Below are 21,299 nucleotides of genomic sequence, written 5' to 3' on the forward strand. Positions count from 1 at the left end.
AATACAGGTAAGTAACCATTTTTTCCTTCATCTGTTAGCAGCGTGGTATTCCACTGAGGCAACTCACAAACATTACTGGTAGCAAATAAACAATGACTAGAAACCTTCTTTCCTATATGGTCTAGATCAGTGTTTCTTAAACTTTTTAAGACCGAGGAACACCAAACAATATTTTTTTTATGAGGAACACAGTTTAAGAAACACTGGTCTAGATGCTGTGGTAATCACATAAGGCTTAGCAAAAATACGTACAGAAAACCATGCCACAGCTCTGGAAATGTATAAGACTGGAACATCACTCAAAAGACCCAATATGCCCTCTTTCCCATAGATGAGGCTTGAGTCCCTGCCTTGTTAAATAAGAACATAGAGACTGTAGGGTTGTGGTCTGAGCAATTCCATGGAGCTGTGGTAAAGCAGGAAGTTATCAACATGGAAATCATCTGCACCAATACTGGCTGACCTTTCAACTGACTCACTGAAGAGATGAAGAGCTGGAGATGGCAATGAACAAAATTATTTAATTCTTTCCAAACAAAATGTCAGGAACCATCTCATATCTAAAGTAGGACGCTGCTGCTCATCTGCATTTAAGTGTGCATTAGGAAAGAATACAGGTAAGTATATAGCACGGTTAAGATGAAACTACAAAACTATTTTGGACAAAAACATTGAATGTGACCTCATGAACACTTTCTCTTTGAAGTACTGTGTAAATACAGACCATATCAAGTAGGCATGCAGTTTGTTTGTTCTTTTTGCAAAAGTTATAGCAATAAGTAACGCTGTCTCTGGGGAAATGAGAGACATCAAGCATGATTCTACTAACTCAAATGGAAGACCCATGAAGCCAACCAGTAAAGTATTCAAGTCCCACACAGAGACTGTTTCCTGTAACAGGAGGAAAAAGGTAGATAGTGCATTTCAGAAATCTCACTACTATTAGGTTTGAGAAAACTGACCTCTCTTAGACTGGAGGACAGAATGCCAAGACTGTTGCCAAGGAGCCCCTCCACAAGATAAAATCCAGATCCAAGGACTTCAAGTGTAATAAGTAATGCAAATCTCCCGAACACAAGTCAACATTGCTTCAATTCTCTTACTCTCCAAACTGCAAAATCGTTTCTACTTAGCCAAATAAGTAATCCTGCCTCTCCTATCTGCTTCTAAACATGGATCTTCCTTCTGAACTAGCCTTCCAGAATACCTGCTGTGAAGTGTAACACGGCTCAATGCCATGGTGTTGAGTCATTTGGATGGAAAACTGAGGAAGAGATCAGAGTGTTTGAATGAGGTCAAAGTATCAGCACTGTCTTGGTCAACCTAGTGCAATGAGAATTAGTTTGGCATGGACCAATTTCAGCTGGAGGATACCCTGAGAAAAACTGTAACATAGCCCTGGAGTTCTTTAAAAATAAAAATAAAATTAAAAAAAAATTTAAAAAATCCTCCCATGTGTCTTTTCAGAAAACAAAGACTGTCTATCAAATGGCATGTCTTCTATGCTCTATTTTATATACTGAGCAATACGTTTTGTGTACTGAGCTCTGCAGCCAAGGGGCTCTCTTCACTGAGACATGGCAGTGTGCCACACTCCTCTTAGAAAAGGAAGAAGTGTCTCTGAACCCTGGAGTGGCTCTGACTAGTTTTATGAGTTCTCTTCCTCAGGGGAGCAGATGAAGGATTTTGGTCCCTTTTTCTCTGATAAGGAGAGTCTGAATCTGGGTCCACACAGGCTGTGTTTCAAACACAAGTAAAAAACAACCTAAGTGCTTTTCTAAAAGCAATGGCAAATGGCACTCTCTTTATTACATCTCTCTCCTAAAACACAACACCATGTATATGGGGATCATTATTCTGAAATGCCACCTCCCATAAAGAATGGAGCTTAAACCCTGGTGAGGACTTCGTATCATTTAGACAGAACTAATTCCCAAACTGATTACAAGATTATTGATAAATAATTTAGAGGCAATCTCACTGTTGTTAGCAGCAACTGAGAGGTAAAATCCAACTCAAGCCGTGGGTAGTGAGAAAGAATGAGGGGGGGAAGGGGAAGGGGGGGGGAAAGAGCTGTGGCACCTTTATGCCAGCATGGAAGAAGTTAGGAGAGACACTGGGTGCAACTGCTGTCACAACAGGGACTGCTAAGCAAAGTTCTCTGGCTTTGGTGCACTAGGTGCATGCAAACCTGAGTGCAACCCAGGTCTGGAATAACGTGAAGAAGAAACAACATATATTTCACCTTATCTACATGATGAAGTTGTAGCAATTTAACTAAAACAATTTAGAAATGGAATTAATAAAATGTGGGTGATCACTCTGTGTGGACACTTGTACTCAGTTTAAGTGGGCCTTGTATCAATTTCAGGTAAGTGGATAAAGAGAGGTTTGAATACGAAAAGCAGTTAATTTTTTTCTGAAAGGTGGCTATAGAAGTATAAAGGTCTTGCATGGCGGGTTCCCCAGCAGTATATATTTGCTTTCAAAGATCTAGAAGTGTATCTTTCAGTTGAGTGGGCCTTGGTGATAGGTCTTTACATGGACCTTATCGAGATACTGAACACTACATTTTTAAAATGCAACATTTAAAAGAAAGTTGTGCTTACAAAACCCAAAGAACTGAGAATAGTAGAGGATCGCATGCTCCATAGTTTTCATAGGCTAAACTTATCACACTTACTAGGGGCTCCTTGCATCCCTCCATTTCATCTCACAATCTCCCTACATGCCACCCTTCTATTTCCCAGTTTCAGGGATTCCCCTGAAATGCCAACTAGTCTCCCCTGCTGCCTAGGGTTCTGTGTGACCCTTCCCCCCACTATGTGTCTTCCCATGATTCCCCATTTCTCCCTCACCATGTTGGCAGTTCCGTGTACATCCCCATTCCTACTTCCCCTGCAGCCTCCATTCTCCCTTTCTCTTCACATCCGTGTGCTCCCCATTTCCCTCTTATTCCCCACTCAAGGGCTCTGTGTGCTGCCCTTTTCCCATTGCTCTGTGTCCCCTCCTTCCCTCACTCTAGCTTCTTCCAATGTCTTCCGCTGCCAGGCATGTGCCCCAATTTGTCCCTGCCTCCATTTCAGGGTCCCCTATTTTCTGTGTTTGCCCCTATTCTCTCTCTTTTCTCTCTCATGGGGAGTTTGCCTGTTCCCCATTTACTCTTTTCCTTATATTAGGGTTCCCCCATGCTAAGAGCTGTGTGTGTACCCTCATTCCCACCTTCCCCCCCAAAAGCCAGGAGCTATATGCCCTCTTTCCCATGTGTAATGGTCCCCCCAATTCTGCAACTCTGAGGTGTGGGGTTGTGGATGCTCAGGACTGATGCCGGTGGTTGGGGAGTGGACCCTGGCCAGGCACTACTTACCTCAGCTGACTCTCGATCAGTGGCGCTGCAGAGCTAAGTAGGCTCCCTCCCCTTTGCCCTGGCACCATGTTGCTCCCGGTAGCTGCCACAATATGGCCAGGTGGCTCTGCACAGTGTGCACTGCCTGTGCCCACAGGCACTACTCCCACTGGCTGAAGTTCCTAGCCAATGAGACCTGTGGGGGCAGGCACAGGCAGATTCTGAGCTTCCCTGATCAACCATCCCAATGTCTATGGACCACACGGACAGCCGACCAACCTGGCACCCTAGCTTCCCTCCCATAATGGGGCAAATTGGCGCTCATGGTTCCATCCCCTTAGGGGGGTGCTGAGGCTCAGAGCTTCTGGTCCATGGCATAGAGACTTGAAAATAAGCAGGTGGGCAGAGGTTCCCTGTCCCACTTTAAGCCAATACTATAGCACTTATGGTCTCACAGCAAAACTTACTGGCAACTCTATTCAGTACCAGCACCAATACATAGCAGAGAATTCTGAACAAGAGATCAGTTTTACATGTGTCGTTACCATCACAACAGTATCAAAACATATGCAATTAAAAAGCATTCTGTCAAAATGAGAACAGCAGATGAATATAATCACAGGTTTTCCATGTTAAAAGGAGAAAGGAGGAGGGGACGACAGATGGCTTCATTAATAAGACACAGCTCAATGCGGTTCTGAAGTTCCTGGAACAAAGTACGTGTTCAAGACCTGAGACTCACATTACACTTCCCAAACTCCTGCTGCACTCACTGAATACTTTATTCTATATTCAAGACTACCACATTTATATAGGAATGCAATGCAGTAAGATCTTATGTGCAGATAAGGGTGGGAAAGATATGGATTTAAAGAAGAAGCTTCAATTCCTTAGTCCTAAAATGTCCTAAATTCCTCTTAACCTAAGACTAGGAATTTTAGCTTGATCAAGCTAGTCATATTGCAATAATGCAACTCGTTGGCTATTATAGGGCAAAACTTGTATGAGGGTCAAACTCTCATTGGTATCAACTAGTGTCAAGTTGTCATCTCAGTGCACAGCAGCAATACATAAAGGAGGGAAAAGAACTATGTATGGAAACTCCAAATAAGGGTTTAACAATGCAAATCTTTAATACTCAGCTGTTTTATGTAGTTCATATATTTCTTCAGCTGACAACTTAATTAAAAAATGCAAAGAAATGTATACAGTGGTGGAACGCAATCTAACCAAGCTATAGATTAATGTCACTATTTAAACTAATTTCATTTTTCCATTTTGTACATGGAATTTTTATAGCTTCAATGATCAAACAATCAAATTGCATTTATATGGCATAATTTGAAAAGAAACATCACAAGTACTAAGATAAACTGAGAGAAAATTAAACTAAGCCAAAGCACCGGGGAGCATAGGTGAGGTGAAACAAGGCTTCAACAGCAAGATAAACTAATAACCCTGTCTATTCAACCACTTCTTAAGGACAGGGTTTTCCTGAGAGTGGGTGAATTATGAAAGGATTAGCCTCACAATGACTTCAGTTCTTCCTCAGGTGATACTCAGAAATCTCAAAGACACAGACTTAAGTATATCAGAGTATATAATAATTTACTCTCATGAGTAAAAGTAACATTCACAGAGGGGAAATACATTGCTTTAGAAGCTTCTCTCACTGCATAGAGAAATAGATTGCAAAAGTCACCTTGCAGTTAACACTGTTCGCTTACTGCAGAAGTTAATTACCTACCCATCTGGTCAGCAATACTATCCTCACTCCTCTGCCAGCTAGGTGTGGATTTGCCGCTGCCACTCGTATCAGTCTGTGTGCTCTGCCTGTCAATGGAGGCAGGGGATCTACGACTCATTCCGAACCTGTTGTAGTGTCCCCAAAACAAAGGTAAACAACAGTTTAATTGTGATTAAATCCCATGTAGGAGACAAGTACTTACAGAAAAACAGGTTTTTTTACATCAAGTAACTTGACCAAGAAATTCAGAAACATACTGCTTGCAGGGTTTCTATTGTTTTGGTTTTTTCCCCCCAGTTGTTGGGAGGTCACTTACCATTTCTTATATAAAATATACAGTACGCGCGCACGCGCACACACACACACACACACACACACACACACCTATAAACCATTAAACTGAACAGCTCTGCTCAAGAATCCCTGGTTTCAATTAAAAAAAGAATTATTTAACCAAAAATGGGTCCTACGTACTAAATGACCAGTTCTCATTTGCACATGTTAAGTGGAAAGTGATCATGGAGATAAATGGTCAGAGAATAATGGACCCAAACAGTCATGACTTAAGAAGTTTGGTAAAAGCCACTGAGGAGACTCAAGAAGGGAGCTCCACAAATGGATCCGCTGAGAAGGTCCCTTCCCTAGTTCTAGTAAAAATGAATCTCAGAAGAGACAGCAAGGACAATCCATTACCTCAAATTGCCTCACCAGGTCTCTGGACAACAGACTGTCAAATAATGTTCAGTCATACCTATACATGGCATAAACTTTACAATCATACTCTCTTGCATGCTTGTATTTGGATGACAGTAAATCATGACAGCTAAATGTGAAGCTGATACAATTATTAAAGGATTGATAAAAACTAATTGGAATGAATAGTTCACAATGGTTAAGGGTTTAAAATCTGAAGGTATAAAAGTTTCAAATGATAAAATTAGTACTGCATAAAGAACTTGGTCAGAGTTATTTTATTCAAATACATATGTAATACATGCATCTGACGAAGTGGATCTTTTCCCATGAAAGCTTATGCTCCAATAAATCTGTTAGTCTATAAGGTGCCAAAGTATTCCTCATCGCTTTTGCAGATTCAGACTAACATGGCTACCCCTCTGATACTTGATATGTAATACAGTAGCTGAGAGGCAAATAAAGCAGAAAGTAGAAATTAAGGCATCTAGACTTGCTTGTGTAGAAAAGCGCATAGGGAAAAACAAGAAGATGCAGTTAAATTAAAAATGTCAGAATGGTAAAGCCAGCAGAACTTTTTCTATTCTTAAAATATACTACATTATTTTGTTGAGAGATATATTCTGGCAGCTACAATAAAGTGTTAAGACAAGTAGGTTTATATTAGTACAAAACACCTAGCATTGAGTTTTGAGCAGTGCTTACTTTCTGCTATGCCTTGCCAGGGCTGAGTCCTGACACCTCTAGGCGTGACAGTTCATAGCCCCCACATCTCTGGCCTTGATGTTTCAATTATGACTGTAAAAAAATTGCTTAAGTCCCGGCACCTCTTTTATTACAAATTATGCACTGGTTTTTAAAGAGCTATTTAAGTCACAAATAAGTGGCACCGTTGAAAAAGTATAATATTTATATAATTTCATCATGTCAATTTGTTTTTCACAATTTCCAATCCCAACAGGCATCAACATGAGATTTTTAATTCTTCCACCAAAAATGAATGAAAAATTGGGGGAAGGGGTAATAGGATGTTTAAAATGATTGGTGTTCAGTGTCGTCAGAACTATGTTGGTTCAAGAATACAAGAAAGACAAGACTGGAAAGGTAGTATCTTTTACTACACCAAGTTCTGATGACAGAAGGTCCACAGAGCTGAGGACAATCTCTGTGAAGCTTGAAAGCTTGTATCTTCCAACAATAGCAGATGGCTCAATGTATGATTGGTTTGTCACGTGACTAGTTATGAGGAATTCCAAAAGGATATTTTGACCTCCAAAGGCTGAATTAAAATTCTTTTTTTGTTCAAGCACCCATTTTATATCAAAGTGGAACTTCTTAAAATTCTGATTTCATTCACTAGAGGTGTTATTTAAAAATTACAACTTTTACTGAAAGCCAATGGAACTGTGGCCCCAAACTCACTTAAGCAATTTTGAAAAAATTAAGTATATAAAAAGCTGCTCGATCAAAAGTACTGGAACATGATGTGCTATCTAGCCATACAAGTACAATATGGGAGTGACAGCATAAGTTACCCTACACTGCCATTAAAGTGGGCTGTGAGGTTTGACTGACTTCATAGTCAATTATATTCTTGGTCTATCTGCTGAGGTCACCAGCATGTTACTTTGTGGCAACCGCAGTGGTTAATTGTGGGATGTGGACATTTGCCCATTAGTGACTAGTTTGAAAGCACCAAAGCATTACACATAGATATACCCTCACTGACTAAAGAGCACATGCCTGATTGACAGTCCTATCTTGATGAGATCTGTCAATCAATTTCATTAAGACACTGCATACAATATATTCAAATTGTGGTGCGAAAATTTCTATATGTTTGTTCAATAAACAAGTATCTCACAAGCAAAAATTCACAGCAAAAAGCAGAAAGAAAGCATATCAAGAAGGTACCGAAAGAAGAGATTATAAAAGGCCAGGTATTCAGGATGTGGTATTAATCTGCACAGTGGCTCTGCAAGGGAAGTAGATAGGGAAGAGTAAAATATATCTTAAAAATGAACTTCAAGAGAGGTGGCTATGTTTCCCACAAATACAATTGTAGTGAAGGCCTTTTATATGTCATAGCAGCCTCAAACTAAGTTCTAGGGCAAGACCCTATGTATTCAAAGATACTCCAGTTGAGCAGACTGGTGATTCCGTGACAACTTCAGGAAAAATCACAAAAATAAATTAAGGTTTTATCTAATTATAAATAAAAATGAACAACAGTCCCTGTAATATCTTCCCCATCTTACTTAATGACATTATACTTTTCTCATGCAGTCCCAAAATTTTTATATTTCAAATGTGCTGCAGAATAATGTACTGAAAAATGCGTAACTAATAAAGAAGCACATGATTCTGGCAGTTAAGAGTGGATAGTTGTGGTTTTTGGCATCTGAAAACATTTGAGGTGTGGCAGATAGTTAAAGCTGTGGGATGAACCAATTAATGGGATGTTAAAATGATCCATTGAGAAACAGTTAATTTGACATTGAAATTTGTATTATATTTCAAAATGAATAAACGGATACTGTTCTGAGAGGTACTGGAGCAACTCCCATTTCCGAACAATCATTTTCAGGGTGTCTGCAGATTCAAGGAAACACAAGGCAACAGTTTTACACTCAACACATATTTGTTCGGTTCTATTTGCAGCCATGCAAATTATTATTTTTTTCAGTTTAAATGAAAGCCTAAATTCTGAAATACAAATAAAGGATGGATTCTGGCAAATTCCACTGCTAAACAATTGTGAAATACACAAGTTCCTGCTTTATACATCAATATCTATAAATGCAACATGTTTCATAAAGTGCAAATATTATATTCAGATACTCTATTCAATTTTGGGCATCACTTGAAGGATTTCATGAACATATCCACAAGTTAAAATAAAAAAAATTAAGCACATAAAACAAACATTTTAACACAGATGAACAGCAACAGAAGATAAACTTTGCAGACTTCACAATAATTCACATCATGGAATTTCCCCAGTTCCAACTACTTAACATAACAGTTGAAATGAAAATAAACACATCCCGCCCTGCATCTCTGATGATCTAATATTGAAAGGGAACCTGCCAACCGGTGGCATGCCATCACATATTTAGTCACACATGCAACTGAACACTTGCACGCAAATGTCATCCTCTCTGTACAGTGTGAGCTCTCACACTTCATACATGTGAGGTCATACTGTGCAGAGGACTCCATTCTGTCCTATAAAGTCCCATCCTTTCCCATTAGCATTCCATAAATTTTAAAGGATATACAAAATTCTATCTTGTAATCCAAGAGACAATGGGAATCGTGTAAATTAAACATTGTGAAACACTTTCAAACAAGTATTACTGTATTAATCTGTATTACAGATTGACGGGTTTTATTTATTTATTCTTTTAAAACCTGATCATTCCTTTAAACCCGTGATGTTCAACACGCTAGCCACATGTGGCTATTTTGCAAGTTGAGTATGGCAGACCTGGTTGGGTGCCATAGCCTTAAATATTCGCTGAGTGATTATGAAACAATGGTAACATCTGGTAGCAGGTATCTCTTCATATTACAAAAAATAAAAAGGAGTAATTAGAAATAAGTATTTAAAAAAGAGAAGTTCAAGACTTAAAAATTCAGTTATCAAATTGTGTAGCATCAGTATTTTATTCTTCACATTATATTTTCATAATTAACATCCTTGATACCAGTATCCATTGTCAAGTGCAATCTAATATGCTTTGCTTAATTTATGATGTATTTTTATCAAAGAGGACATCAGAGCTCTATGAAAATACTGTTTGTTAATCTTAGGTCTAATTATTTCCCTACTAATTAAGATTCAACAAACTTGTTTCTTTTTATTTATTTTTATTAACTAGGCCACTTAAAACTTACTAATTAAACTAATAGATAATGAGTGCTGGCACAGTGGTATCTTTTACATTATAAAAGTTGTTACAGGCCTCATGAAAACAGCAGATATGCATCTTGTATTCTTAGAGAAACACAGAAAAATAGTTTATTTCATACAGCCAGAGAAGGAAAAACATTCATTCATTGTTTTATACTTCTTTTTTACATTCTATTAACATTCATACATATACATAAAAGTCATACATTACAAACAGAAGTATACATGAAACATATATCTATAATATATACAACAAGCCCCACCTCAGTGAAGAAGTGGGCTGTGCCCATCTACATGTTTTGTTAGTCTATAAAGTGCTACCAGACCATTTTGTTGTTTTTTAAATTTATCTTATACAGACTAATTTGGCTACCCCCCGAAGCTTCCCTTTTCTATTGTTTGTAGTGGGAGAATAATCAGGCCAATAATACATTAGGGTCACCAGTTACTGTAAAAAAAATATTGTTGGCTAAAGGTTCCATCCTACCCTCTATTTCCAATTACTCGGATTCTGAAACTTTCACCCTTCAGGCTGAACTTTTCCATGCTTTGTCTCTATTCCTGGACATGAATTTTTGCACAGCTGTAGCAAATATGGTTCAGTCATTTAGGAGCATGAGAATAATAGGGAATGGGAGAGAAGAGTAAGGTATTTTCCCACCATACAACAAATGTGCTAAATTTCTAAAGTGGTTCTACAGCTCTGTTGTGCTCTGAAAGGTAAATTTGCCAAAGAAATGGCTTGTTTTCATGACTTGTTTTCATGATCATGTTATCATTGTTCCTTTCATTATTCTAGTGTAAAGTAGTTTATTTGGCAGAATTATTAATCTTTTAAAACAGTGAAATTAGAATGCAAGCATGGTTTTGTTTTCTGGACGTATAAAGTGCTCTGTACAGAAGGATTCACCTTGGTTGTGTGTACAACTGCTTTGTAAATTGAAATGGGCTACGGAAGGACTCCTGTGCACGTTAGGATGATTCAGGTCAATCTTTAGCCATATGTATAAATCAGTACTTATTCAGCACAGTACATAATCTGTCCTGAAGAACAGAGAGGCTTTCCTAAATCTGGACCTTTGTGTTGGTGTGCAGAAGGGATCCTGCTCTGCAACGTGGGAATGCACACAGAACATAACATTTGCAAGCGGAAGGTCTCTTTCCTGAAAATTTCCTAATCTATGCTGGAGCAAGACCACCTCAGAGGCACCTCAGGAAATCTGAGGAAGAGAAAGCACTTGATACGTTGCTAAACTATATGATTTTGTGCTGCACAGGACAGGGACTCCTGTCTACAGACTTTCCTAACATGCATAGGACAGGATGTTATACAAGTGTCTAGCTAGCTAGTTTCAGACAATGGAATTAATATCACTATTGCCATTATTGTAATACAGGAGCAGAAATTTCAAATTTATAAGCACCCAAAATGGAGAGGATTACACATTGACCAAACTACCCAAAGAGATTCCACAGGGGCAATAATTTTTGATGGGGTGGGGGAAGGGAGCACCAAGATTTTGGAAAGTGGTCAAGGGTAAGTGGCCACTTTTCTATAGAGGGGATACAGGGCCTGGAAGGGAGGCAGAAAGGGTGCAGAAAGGAGCAGCGTAAGAGACTGGGGTGTGGGAAGGAACGTGCAGGGTCTCGGAGAATTGTGACCGGGGCAGAGGTGCAGGAGACAATGCAGTGGGTTTGGGTTGTGTCCTGGGGCAGGGAATCAAGGTGCAGGAAGCAGTGCAGGGTCTAGCAGGAAGGACTCTAGGTAGTTCCCAGACAGCAGCCCAGAGGGTCACTTGGGCAGTGTCTCTGCCTGCTGCATTGCTGGGGCTATGTGAGTCTCTGTACAGCATGCCATGGGGATAGGGAGAGGGCTTCGTGAGATGCTTTTACTTGCAACCCACCCCCTCTCCTTTTCGGGGTGCAGGCCATGCAGAGATGCACAGGCTGGCCCCATCTGCTAGCTGCTTTGAGCAATGAACAGAGTGCAGCAGGCAAGAAGCCTGCCCCAGGGTCCCGCTGTGCTGCAGGACACTGGTGGCCCAGAAGATTGTGGTGGGCCAGATCCCAAGCTTTGGTAGGCCGTAGGCAATCTGTGCGCCATGTATGTCTATTGTTGCCAATTATTTTTCTTCCCCCCAAAACATTTAATTCATTTTTCCTTTTCAGTGTTCTCTGAAAATGATACATATTTAATTTCTTCCTCCATGAGTTTCCTTCAAATGTGAATAGTTGATCACTTCAAGGAGTTCTATAATTTCAGTAAAGTTGGAGGAAACAGACTGAAATCAGAGAAGCTTTTACCATATGAAATAAATGCTATTTTGAACAGTCCCTGTAGGTCTCTTAATACCCTTATGCTTAAACTATCCAAGTCTTAGATGAATGTATCACTTTCTTACTTCAAAAGAGCAGTGCAGGCTGCAAAGTGAAAAGCCTAAGAACTCAGTCTGAGTATTGTGCATTATTGATATCATTTAAGAAGCGAAAGCTGTGAAGTTAAGATGTTTGTGACATGAAACTGAAGCATTTAATGAAGATTCTGAACTATTTCAAGATCCCTGCAGATGTTAGCCTGAGCATTGTCACAGAGTGTTGAGAGAGAAAAAGTAAGAGGACTCTTTAACCGCTTTAAAAAAAAAAAAAGGCAAGGCAAGAAAAACTTAAGTAATTGCATGTAAAGAACGGTTTATAAACCAGCAGAGTAAGCACAGTTTATATAGTTTATCTAGCTGCATAATGGAGGAGGGAAACCACAACCAAACAGCACCTAAAAAGAAAAACTAGGTGCCTACCCTTCTGGCATAGATTTTTGTCTGTAGGTTCCCCCACCAGAGCCAGTTTCACTCGAGGACAGTAAGTTGCTGGGAGAGTTACGACACTGCTGTGATCTTGCTAAGGCAATGGATGAAACTGTGACGTAGACATCAGAACCAGGAGGCAACCTGTTTAAGACAAGCAAATAAACCCAGTCAAAGTCAATAAATCACAGTGCGAGGCATAACAGGCAATATGATACAAACTGCCACATCAGCAGTAAAAGTGGTTTCATGGAGGTAGTAACTTTGAAGCTGTTTGGAGGGCTCCGTATATTTTGCCCTATTAATTTATTTCCTGTGGGAAGAGTGGGAAAACAGACTTCGAAAAACAACTTTAGAAAAAACATGCCAATTTCCAAAGACTGTCAGAAATAAACTTGCTGAATTGTTTTTGCAGTTTGCTAGCAGGAGTACTAAAGCACAACATATTTTATCCACATACTGTATAACTGATTTATTCTTATAATTTCAGAACAGGCTTTTGTGTGGAACTGTAACAAAATGCAGTACTTGTCAATATCAACCCTTAAACAAATAAAGCTGGTCTCTTGGCTTACATATTTTTTTATTAATTAAAATGGTAGGATTGTAGACACTTTTAATTTATAAATAAAAACTGAGATGGTCATAATTCCTAAATGCAAAGAATTATTTGGTTAACACCTTATAACAGGGGTTCTCAAGCTTTGTGATACCACGATCCCCTAAAATGCTAAATGAATGTGTGTGACTCCCTACCCTCACTGCTCTGGGTCGCTTCCTCCCCCCTTCTCACCAGAATCCTTGCCCTCCTGGGGTTCCTTCAAGGCATTTGCGGCCCTCAATGCCCTTCCCCCCTGCAGGCTCCGTCCCCCCATCTCTTTCTCCTCTGTGACTCTTTTCCGCTCCGCGTCCCTTTGGTTCCTTCTCTCTCTCCTCTCCTCTGTCCTCCACTCCTCTCCTGTGTCTCCTCTGACGCCCTACGGGTCCTCTGCCCCGACCCAATCCCCCAGCCCGCTGGCTGAGGGACCCCACCTTCTACCAGTTGGGGAAGCGTTCGGTCGCCCAGCAACCGTGCCTTGGCCGGCCCCTCACACATCTGCTCCTGCGCCGGCCTCACTCTCCCGTCGCCTTGCCTCCTCCTGCAGCTGAGCCACGCTCCTGGAGTCCTGTGGCCTCGGCCACACTGTGCAGTTTGCCGGCGGCTGCCTTCTGCCGCCCTTCGTGGCCCGGGAGAGAGGGGTCACAAGTGAAAAACCAAATCCAACTGCGACCCCCTTCTAAGTTGCTTGCTACCCCCCTGGAGGTCACGACCCACAGTTTGAGAAACCCTGACTTATAACATTGCTGATAACTACATACTTAATCACAAGGAGCAGTGAATACAACAACAGTATATCATATATAAATGGTTGGAGTTCCATTTATATATGGACAAAAAATGTGAACATGGGTATCCTTATTTTGTCCAACAGGTGCATCAGGGATGTTAAATATCAGGTAACTGAATAGTCGATTAACCTCACAAATTCTTATCAGTTACTCGACTATCCCATAGTCCCTAGGGGTAGGGCCAGCAACCAGTGAGTTGCAGCCAGTCCGCTCCAGCTCCACTCCAGAGGAGCCCCTTGCTATTCCATACTACTGCTAGGTGGGAGATAGTCCACGAGGGGTGCCACTTTAAAAACCAGGGGCCCGCTGGTACTGCTGCCTCTGATATGGAGGCAACAGCACAGGGTGGCAGCAGCCCCTATCCGGGAGCGGGGTTTGAGCCCCCGGACCCGGCATGAGCTGGAACTGAGCTGGGCTGCCTGCCTGCATGGCTCCTAATACACTTTAAATGCAAAGCCACAGTGGGGGTAGGTCCCAAACCCAGCACAAGCAAGGACTGAGCTGGGCTGCTGGCCAGCCTGCTAAAAATTTACTGGCAAGGTGTGGTGAGAGGTGGAAAAACGTGTGTGGTTTATAGCATTAACCAATAAGTTTTGCTTATTGGTTAATCAACTATACTATTATATCCCTAAAGTGCACCTGCCCTGCAATATAAGTTTTGGATCACTGTTTTGGTTCCTGTGCATTTAGCGTTCTATGCATCAGAATCTATACTGTTTTAACAATTCTACATATTTGTGTTCTATTTGTGTTCTATTTGTGAGTGACTAACATCAACATGAATCTTTCTAGTGACTTAAAATTACTTTGGATCAGGGCCATATTTTAAACAAACTGCTTAGCATACAGTAACTGCAAAAAGCCCAACACATTGCAACTTAAAGCCTTTCCATCATGTGTTATGTGTGAAAAAACCATGACAGATTGACAATCAGAAAAAATATGGTTTACCTGTTTTAGCACAGGACTTGGATCCAGGAACTTCCAAGACATTTAAGCAACCCACATGCCTCAGCATCCCATTTTTATGGTGAGTGGTAATATTTACTTAGCTTTCTCACAAAGATATTGTGGGAATTAAGTGTTAAAAGATTAATTATTTTGAAGATAAAAGGCTTATAATTCTGATCACTGTAAGAAATACTTTTTTGGAAAAATTCTAATTCTAAATTTCCAATTATTATGATTATCTACTTATTTGGTTGATGGGGAATAAAAATAAAGACTGACCACTTAAATTCAGTCTCTATAAATGAAATCAAGAACATTTCTACCCAAGCAAAAAAAGCAGTGAATTAGATGCCAATCATTAAAGCATGCCATCAAACCCAATAATGCATCTTTATTCTACGGACCTAAATTTGACAACTCACATTTATCCATGTGGGCTACAATTCTGAAGTATTTGCAAAGAAAACAAACAGTTCCAGAGCTGGAAATTTAGGGAGCCAAACTGATTAATAGCAATTTCTAATTTTTCCAGTGGCATTCTCATGCAGAAAAAAAAAAAGGCCAGCCAAGAAAAATGCTTTGCTTTAAAGTAAGAAACACATACTCTTATTTACATTCAACATGTAGACCCAAGATCACTTACCTGACAATACATAAATCACATTTTGTTTAACTATGACCATCTCTCATATGATTGCTGATTAGAATTATAGAACAATAATGCCTTTTATAGTTTTGGGTAAAAATGTTCCCCCAATGGAATAATTTGTATTTTCAAATTTCAGTTTCAGATATATAACTTTCCTTATTTCCCATGACCTACCTAAAATGACAGCATTGTTCTGCGGTGACACAGAGGCTGTGTCTACATTGGCATCCCTTTCCGGAAAAGGGATGCTAATGAGACACATCGCAATTGCAAATCCGTGGGGGATTTAAATATCCCCCGCGGCATTTGCATTTACATGGCTGCCGCTTTTTTCCGGCTTCGGGATAAGCCGGAGAAAAGCGCCAGTCTAGATGTGATTCTCCGGAAAATAAGCCCTTCTTCAAAGTAGGAAATAAGAGATCCTCCGGAAAAGGGCTTATTTTCCGGAGAATCACGTCTAGACTGGTGCTTTTCTCCGGCTTATCCCGAAGCCGGAAAAAAGCGGCAGCCATGTAAATGCAAATGCCGCGGGGGATATTTAAATCCCCCGCGGATTTGCAATTGCGATGTGTCTCATTAGCATCCCTTTTCCGGAAAGGGATGCCAATGTAGACACAGCCAGAGTGTTACACAACTTTGAGACTGGGCTATAATTCCTCTACAAATCTGGAAGACTTTTAGTATAAGCCAAACAAATAATTATAAACTTGGTATGAAACAAACAGCCCCACAGGAAGGATAGTCTGTTTTTTATAGCAGAATTGAATTTCAATTAGTACTAGCTACCATCTAACTGAAGAACATTTTGAATAGCGAGTTTTATTTTACTATGAAGAACATAGTTAAACCTTGATAAAATGAAGGTATGGGAGAAATCACTTGGACAAGATAATCAGTATCTTCCAGTGACAGCTGTTAAGTTATTCTGTAATTTCCTTCTATTTATAATTACAAAATATCATTTCAGAAGATTATTTTGAGAGGCACTCTCACACTGAATGTGACTTAATAGATTAAATAACAGGGGCACTCCAGAACGGCTGGCCTCATCATCTGCCCCACTTAATTGCTTAAACAGTTAAATAATGTATAATCAGTTAACTAATTAAATGGGATTTTACATCCCTACTTTCAACCACTGGCCTATAATCTGAAAAAGAGCAGCAACTTTGTCAGTAAGTCCAGCCATCAAAAGAATCACTGCAGTGATGTTTCAAATCAACATCACAAGAAAATATGCATAGGGCCAGGATAACAGAATTCACTAGCTGGCACATATTCATACAAACTGTCCCCTTTAAATCAATGGAACTACTTGTGTAAGTAAGAGTTAACTGTGGAACTCTATGAATAAGTCACATTTACCACTGACAAACAGATGCAACTCCATTCAGATCAATGGAATTGTATCCCTTTATTCTACTTAGTGAATTTAGACCTAATAGTGTTAGTCTATGCTGGAAGCACTGGTTGAGGTTGGAAAAGGAAGGGAAAAGCCCATATTTCTCCACATTCAGACAGGGTAGAGAAAGACAGGGAGTGAGAAGCATGTATGTACACAGAAAACAGATTCACACATATAATTTGGACTGAGATTTTAAAACTAATCAATAAAGGTCGTGAGAACATATGCGCCACAATCACCTTTCAGTATTCTTACATTTTTCAGTAAAAGGTAATCACTTGTCAGAAACATTTTGCTTTAATAGCTAGATGCTCTTGAATACATAATATCATAGAAATATTGCACACAATATAAAGAAATCTCAGAAGAGTAATAGTTTCCATTCTTGAACAAAAGGATACTATAAAACCAACTATATAGCCTGACGACAGATAAATATGTATTTTATTTTCACTTAATACATGCTTATCTGGTTTTACAGGTATTGGAGAGGTCCCTCTTCATGAATTCACGGTCATGTTATTTGCTGTTATAATTCTACTGTTAATATTCCACTGATAATATTCCACTGTTTCCTATATACTAAAATGATTAATAATAGTAACCCAGATACTCAACTCCATTAATATTAACAAGGGGGAAAGAACACAAATCAAAACCGGGAAATAATAGGTTAAAATATCATTAGATGTATTAAGTCAGCTAGGCCTAATTAATTAATCCTGAGGTACTTAAATATGAACATGTGAATTTGGGAAAAAAGTATGGCAGACATAAGACACAGGAAGTAACTATCCCACTTTAGTCAGCAATGGTAAGGCCTCAGCTAGAGTAACATGTCCAATTCTGGTACCCACATTCTAGGAAGTGCGGGTAACCAGGAGAAAGTATAGAGGAAAACAACCAAAGTAATACAATATATAGAAAACCTGATCTATAAAGAAAATAGTGAAGAACTAGGAATATTTAGTCTTGAGGAAAGAAGACTGAAGGGCCATCTGATTTTATTTTCTTGATTTCATTTGCCATTGAAGAAAATTCCTGTTGAGATTTTTGTCAGAAAGTTTATAGAAGGTTTCTCTCTCTTTCCAGTCTCATGTTATTTATATTACTGTACAAAACACTAGAGTGTATGATCTAGTTATAGTACTCATATATATTTGAATATATTACACACACACACACACACACACACACACACACACACACACACACACACACACACACACACACACACACACATTATATTTAAAGAACATTCTTAAGGTTGTAAAGTCAAGCATTCAAGAGTTAGTAATGGCCAGAATTAATATCACGTGTAACCTCAGTTTGACCCTCTGCACTATGATATGAAGTCCTTATTTACATGATTACATACAATTTTTTTTCACAGGACCATGGCCTCATTCAGTGCACATGAGGGACCTGTTCTGAGAATGAATCAAAGTTATATAGTGAAGGGGAAGAGAAAGGGGACACTCTTAAAGTTAAGGATGTTCAATGATGCCCTGAAGAACTGGAGTTTCTGCCTCTGCCACAGAGCTCTTATGCAATGCTAGGCAAGTCACCTAAAGTCAGACTTTTCCCAAGTGGTCATTCATTGTGCAGTAATTTTCTGGGTGTCAATGGGAAGAGAGACCCGTGGGTCTTATTTGCACAAGTATTAAGCAGTCACAACTACAGATAAAATCAACAGTAGCAGTTTTCAACAAAGGGGCAACTGAACCAGGGTAAGTGAGAGAGTTAGTCCTCCTGCAAGGCAAATATTGAGGGGTGGGGACCAGAGAAGCATCCATAAGAGGATAGAGCAGCCTAGGCAGCCTACAAGATTTGGCTGGCCACCAGGAAGCAGGTTGGACTCTTTGGCTAGGTCCCGCTTTCCAGCCATCACAAGTCCCAACCAAAATATCTGGACAAGAGCATGTGCACCAGTTCCCTGATTAGTGGAGGAGAAAAAGAATGAGACAGGGCACCAACATCAGGAAAGGAAGCAGGGAGGCATTGGTGTACAGGGTGACAGATGGCAAGGGGGAGAAACACAGGGTACCAGCCCATGAGGAACAGCTTTAGGTATAGCAGTAGAAACAAAGGCATCCCAGCCAAGCTGGCACTGGTTCCCCTCTCTCCTCTTCCTATCGTTCCATAACTCCACTTACATGGAGCTTCTCATTCCGCATTCCACTGAACATATAAAGAACTACTCTGGAAAATCTGGCCTTATGTTTCTCAAATTGAGCACTCAGAATTAATGAATACTTCTGACTCTAATCTCTCTCTGCTTCAGTTGCTAATCAGTTAAATAGAGATAAAAATATCCCCTCAACTCAGGGGACTAGTGAAAATAAATTCATTAATGTCTGTGAAGCACTCAGTTACTACAGAGATGAGTGCTACAGAAAAGCCATAAGGAAATTAATTCCATTTTTAGAGCAGGATTTGAACAGTGTGCAGTAAATAAGGTCTGGGAGCACACACTAAAAAAAGATGAGAAAACGAAATACTGAATAGCTACACAGTACATGAATGCAACCCATTTCATAAACTGAGTAACATAGGTGTCTTGTGGAGAAACAGTAAATAATAATAATTGAAGACAATCAATACATATGCAGAAGAGAGCTCAAATAAGGTTGCCAATGCAACCTTAATTCTAGAATCTGCTGACATTTGATGCACAACTTTGCAACCTTAGTAATGTTCTGTTTAGTGTAGTTTTGTGTGTAGAATATGTACATTGTGTACAATGACAAGAACCATAACTGACAATCTGAAGACATCCAGGGCTGCTGTCATGTTTCAATTGCAAGATCTCACCTCCAGTTTTCCAGTCATGAGTGAAGGTATTGGGCCTGTTGCTTGTACAAAGTAGGGATGTTAAAATATGTTTAATTAAGTAACCGTGTAACTGCTGAAAATGTCATCGTTTATACAGTTACATATAGGGCAGCAGTTGGCATGAGCCTGCATGTAACCGAAGGTTCACTGATGAGCCCAGGCACACATGTACATAGTGAACATACGATCTAGGCACTGATTCAAGGTTTCACATTTTCTAACCCCAAATCCCTAAGGTAGGCAAACAGATGTATTGCATATAGCAAAATCACATATAGGCCAATTCCTGTCTACATTAGGAAAAATAAACAGTTTTGACACCAAGGCTGTGTCTAAACTACATCCCTTTTTTGATAAATGGATTTAGATTAGGCATGTCGATATTGCAAATGAAGCCGGGATAGAAATATCCCGTGCTTCATTTGCATAATGGCAGATGCCACTTTTTTTCGAAATGGGGCTCTTACGGAAAAAAAACAACACACCAAAAATGGGGCATTTTTGACAGAAATGCTCTGTTTCAAAAGATCCTGTACTCCTCAAAAAATGATCCTATACTCCTCAAAATTTTTTGAGGAGTACAGGATCTTTCAAAACAGGGCAGTTCTATCGAAAATGCCTTGTCTAAACTGCCATTATTTTTTGAAAGCCCCGTTTTGAAAAAAGCGGCAGCCACCATTATGCAAATGAAGCATAGGATATTTAAATCCCGACTTCATTTGCAATATTGATGTGCCTAAGGGGAAGTTACTCACCTTGTGTAGTAACGATGGTTCTTCGAGATGTGCCCCGTGGGTGCTCCACTCTAGGTGTCGGGTCCGTCCCGGCGCCACTGATCGGAAGATTTCACAGCCATACCGGGCCGGGCCGCGCATGCTCTCTGCGCTGCTGGTCGTTCGCGCCCTTTCCAACGATCGCGGCTCGGCCCCCCCGCCAGTTCCTCTCACCGCTCGGTCTCTGGAAGAGAAAGACAGAAAACAACCCGGAGCGGGGAGGAGGGCGGGACGTGGAGCACCCACGGGGCACATCTCGAAGAACCATCGTTACTACACAAGGTGAGTAACTTCCCCTTCTTCTTCGAGTGGCCCCGTGGGTGCTCCACTCTAGGTGACTATAAAGCAGTGGTCGGAACTAAGAGCGCTCCGGGTTACTTAGGATCTACTGTTGAAAGGACAGCGGAAGCTACTGAATGGTCCGCCCCCCATTTCTGAACTATAGCATAATGCCTCATAAATGTCGAGCTGGAAGCCCAAGTGGCTGCCCTGCAGATATCGGCTAAAGGAACTCCTCTGGCAAAGGCTGTAGATGTCGCCACTGCTCTAGTCGAGTATGCTCGCGGCTGCGAAGACAAGGGTTTATCCCGAATGGAGTGGCATGTGGTAATGCACAGAGTGATAAGCTTGGCAATGCGCTGAGTGGAAAGTGCAGTACCCTTAGATCGGTTCGCTGTCGATATTAGAAGTCTATCTGTTCGTCTCCACTGACGGGTTCTGTCTATGTAAAATGAAAGAGCCCGCCTAACGTCCAGTGTATGTAGCAGGGCTTCTCTCGTTGAGGAGTGTGGCTT

The 21,299-nt window shown here is 40.3% G+C and overlaps 1 protein-coding gene across 17 annotated transcripts in view; it reads right to left on the reverse strand.

The window, feature by feature from the left end:
• The window catches only part of SIPA1L1 (signal induced proliferation associated 1 like 1), a 350,322-nt gene that overhangs the window by 33,964 nt on the left and 295,059 nt on the right, over window positions 1-21,299 (reverse strand). For all 17 annotated transcript variants that reach the window (XM_075927311.1, XM_075927307.1, XM_075927300.1 and 14 more), the window contains 2 exons: window positions 12,498-12,647; window positions 5,094-5,218 (listed from right to left, as the gene is read on the reverse strand). In XM_075927311.1, coding sequence (XP_075783426.1) covers window positions 5,094-5,218; window positions 12,498-12,647 — 275 coding nt within the window. The remainder of the gene's footprint in view (window positions 1-5,093; window positions 5,219-12,497; window positions 12,648-21,299) is intronic.

The sequence above is a fragment of the Pelodiscus sinensis genome, chromosome 4, assembly GCF_049634645.1.
Source record: "Pelodiscus sinensis isolate JC-2024 chromosome 4, ASM4963464v1, whole genome shotgun sequence".
NCBI lineage: Eukaryota > Metazoa > Chordata > Testudines > Trionychidae > Pelodiscus > Pelodiscus sinensis.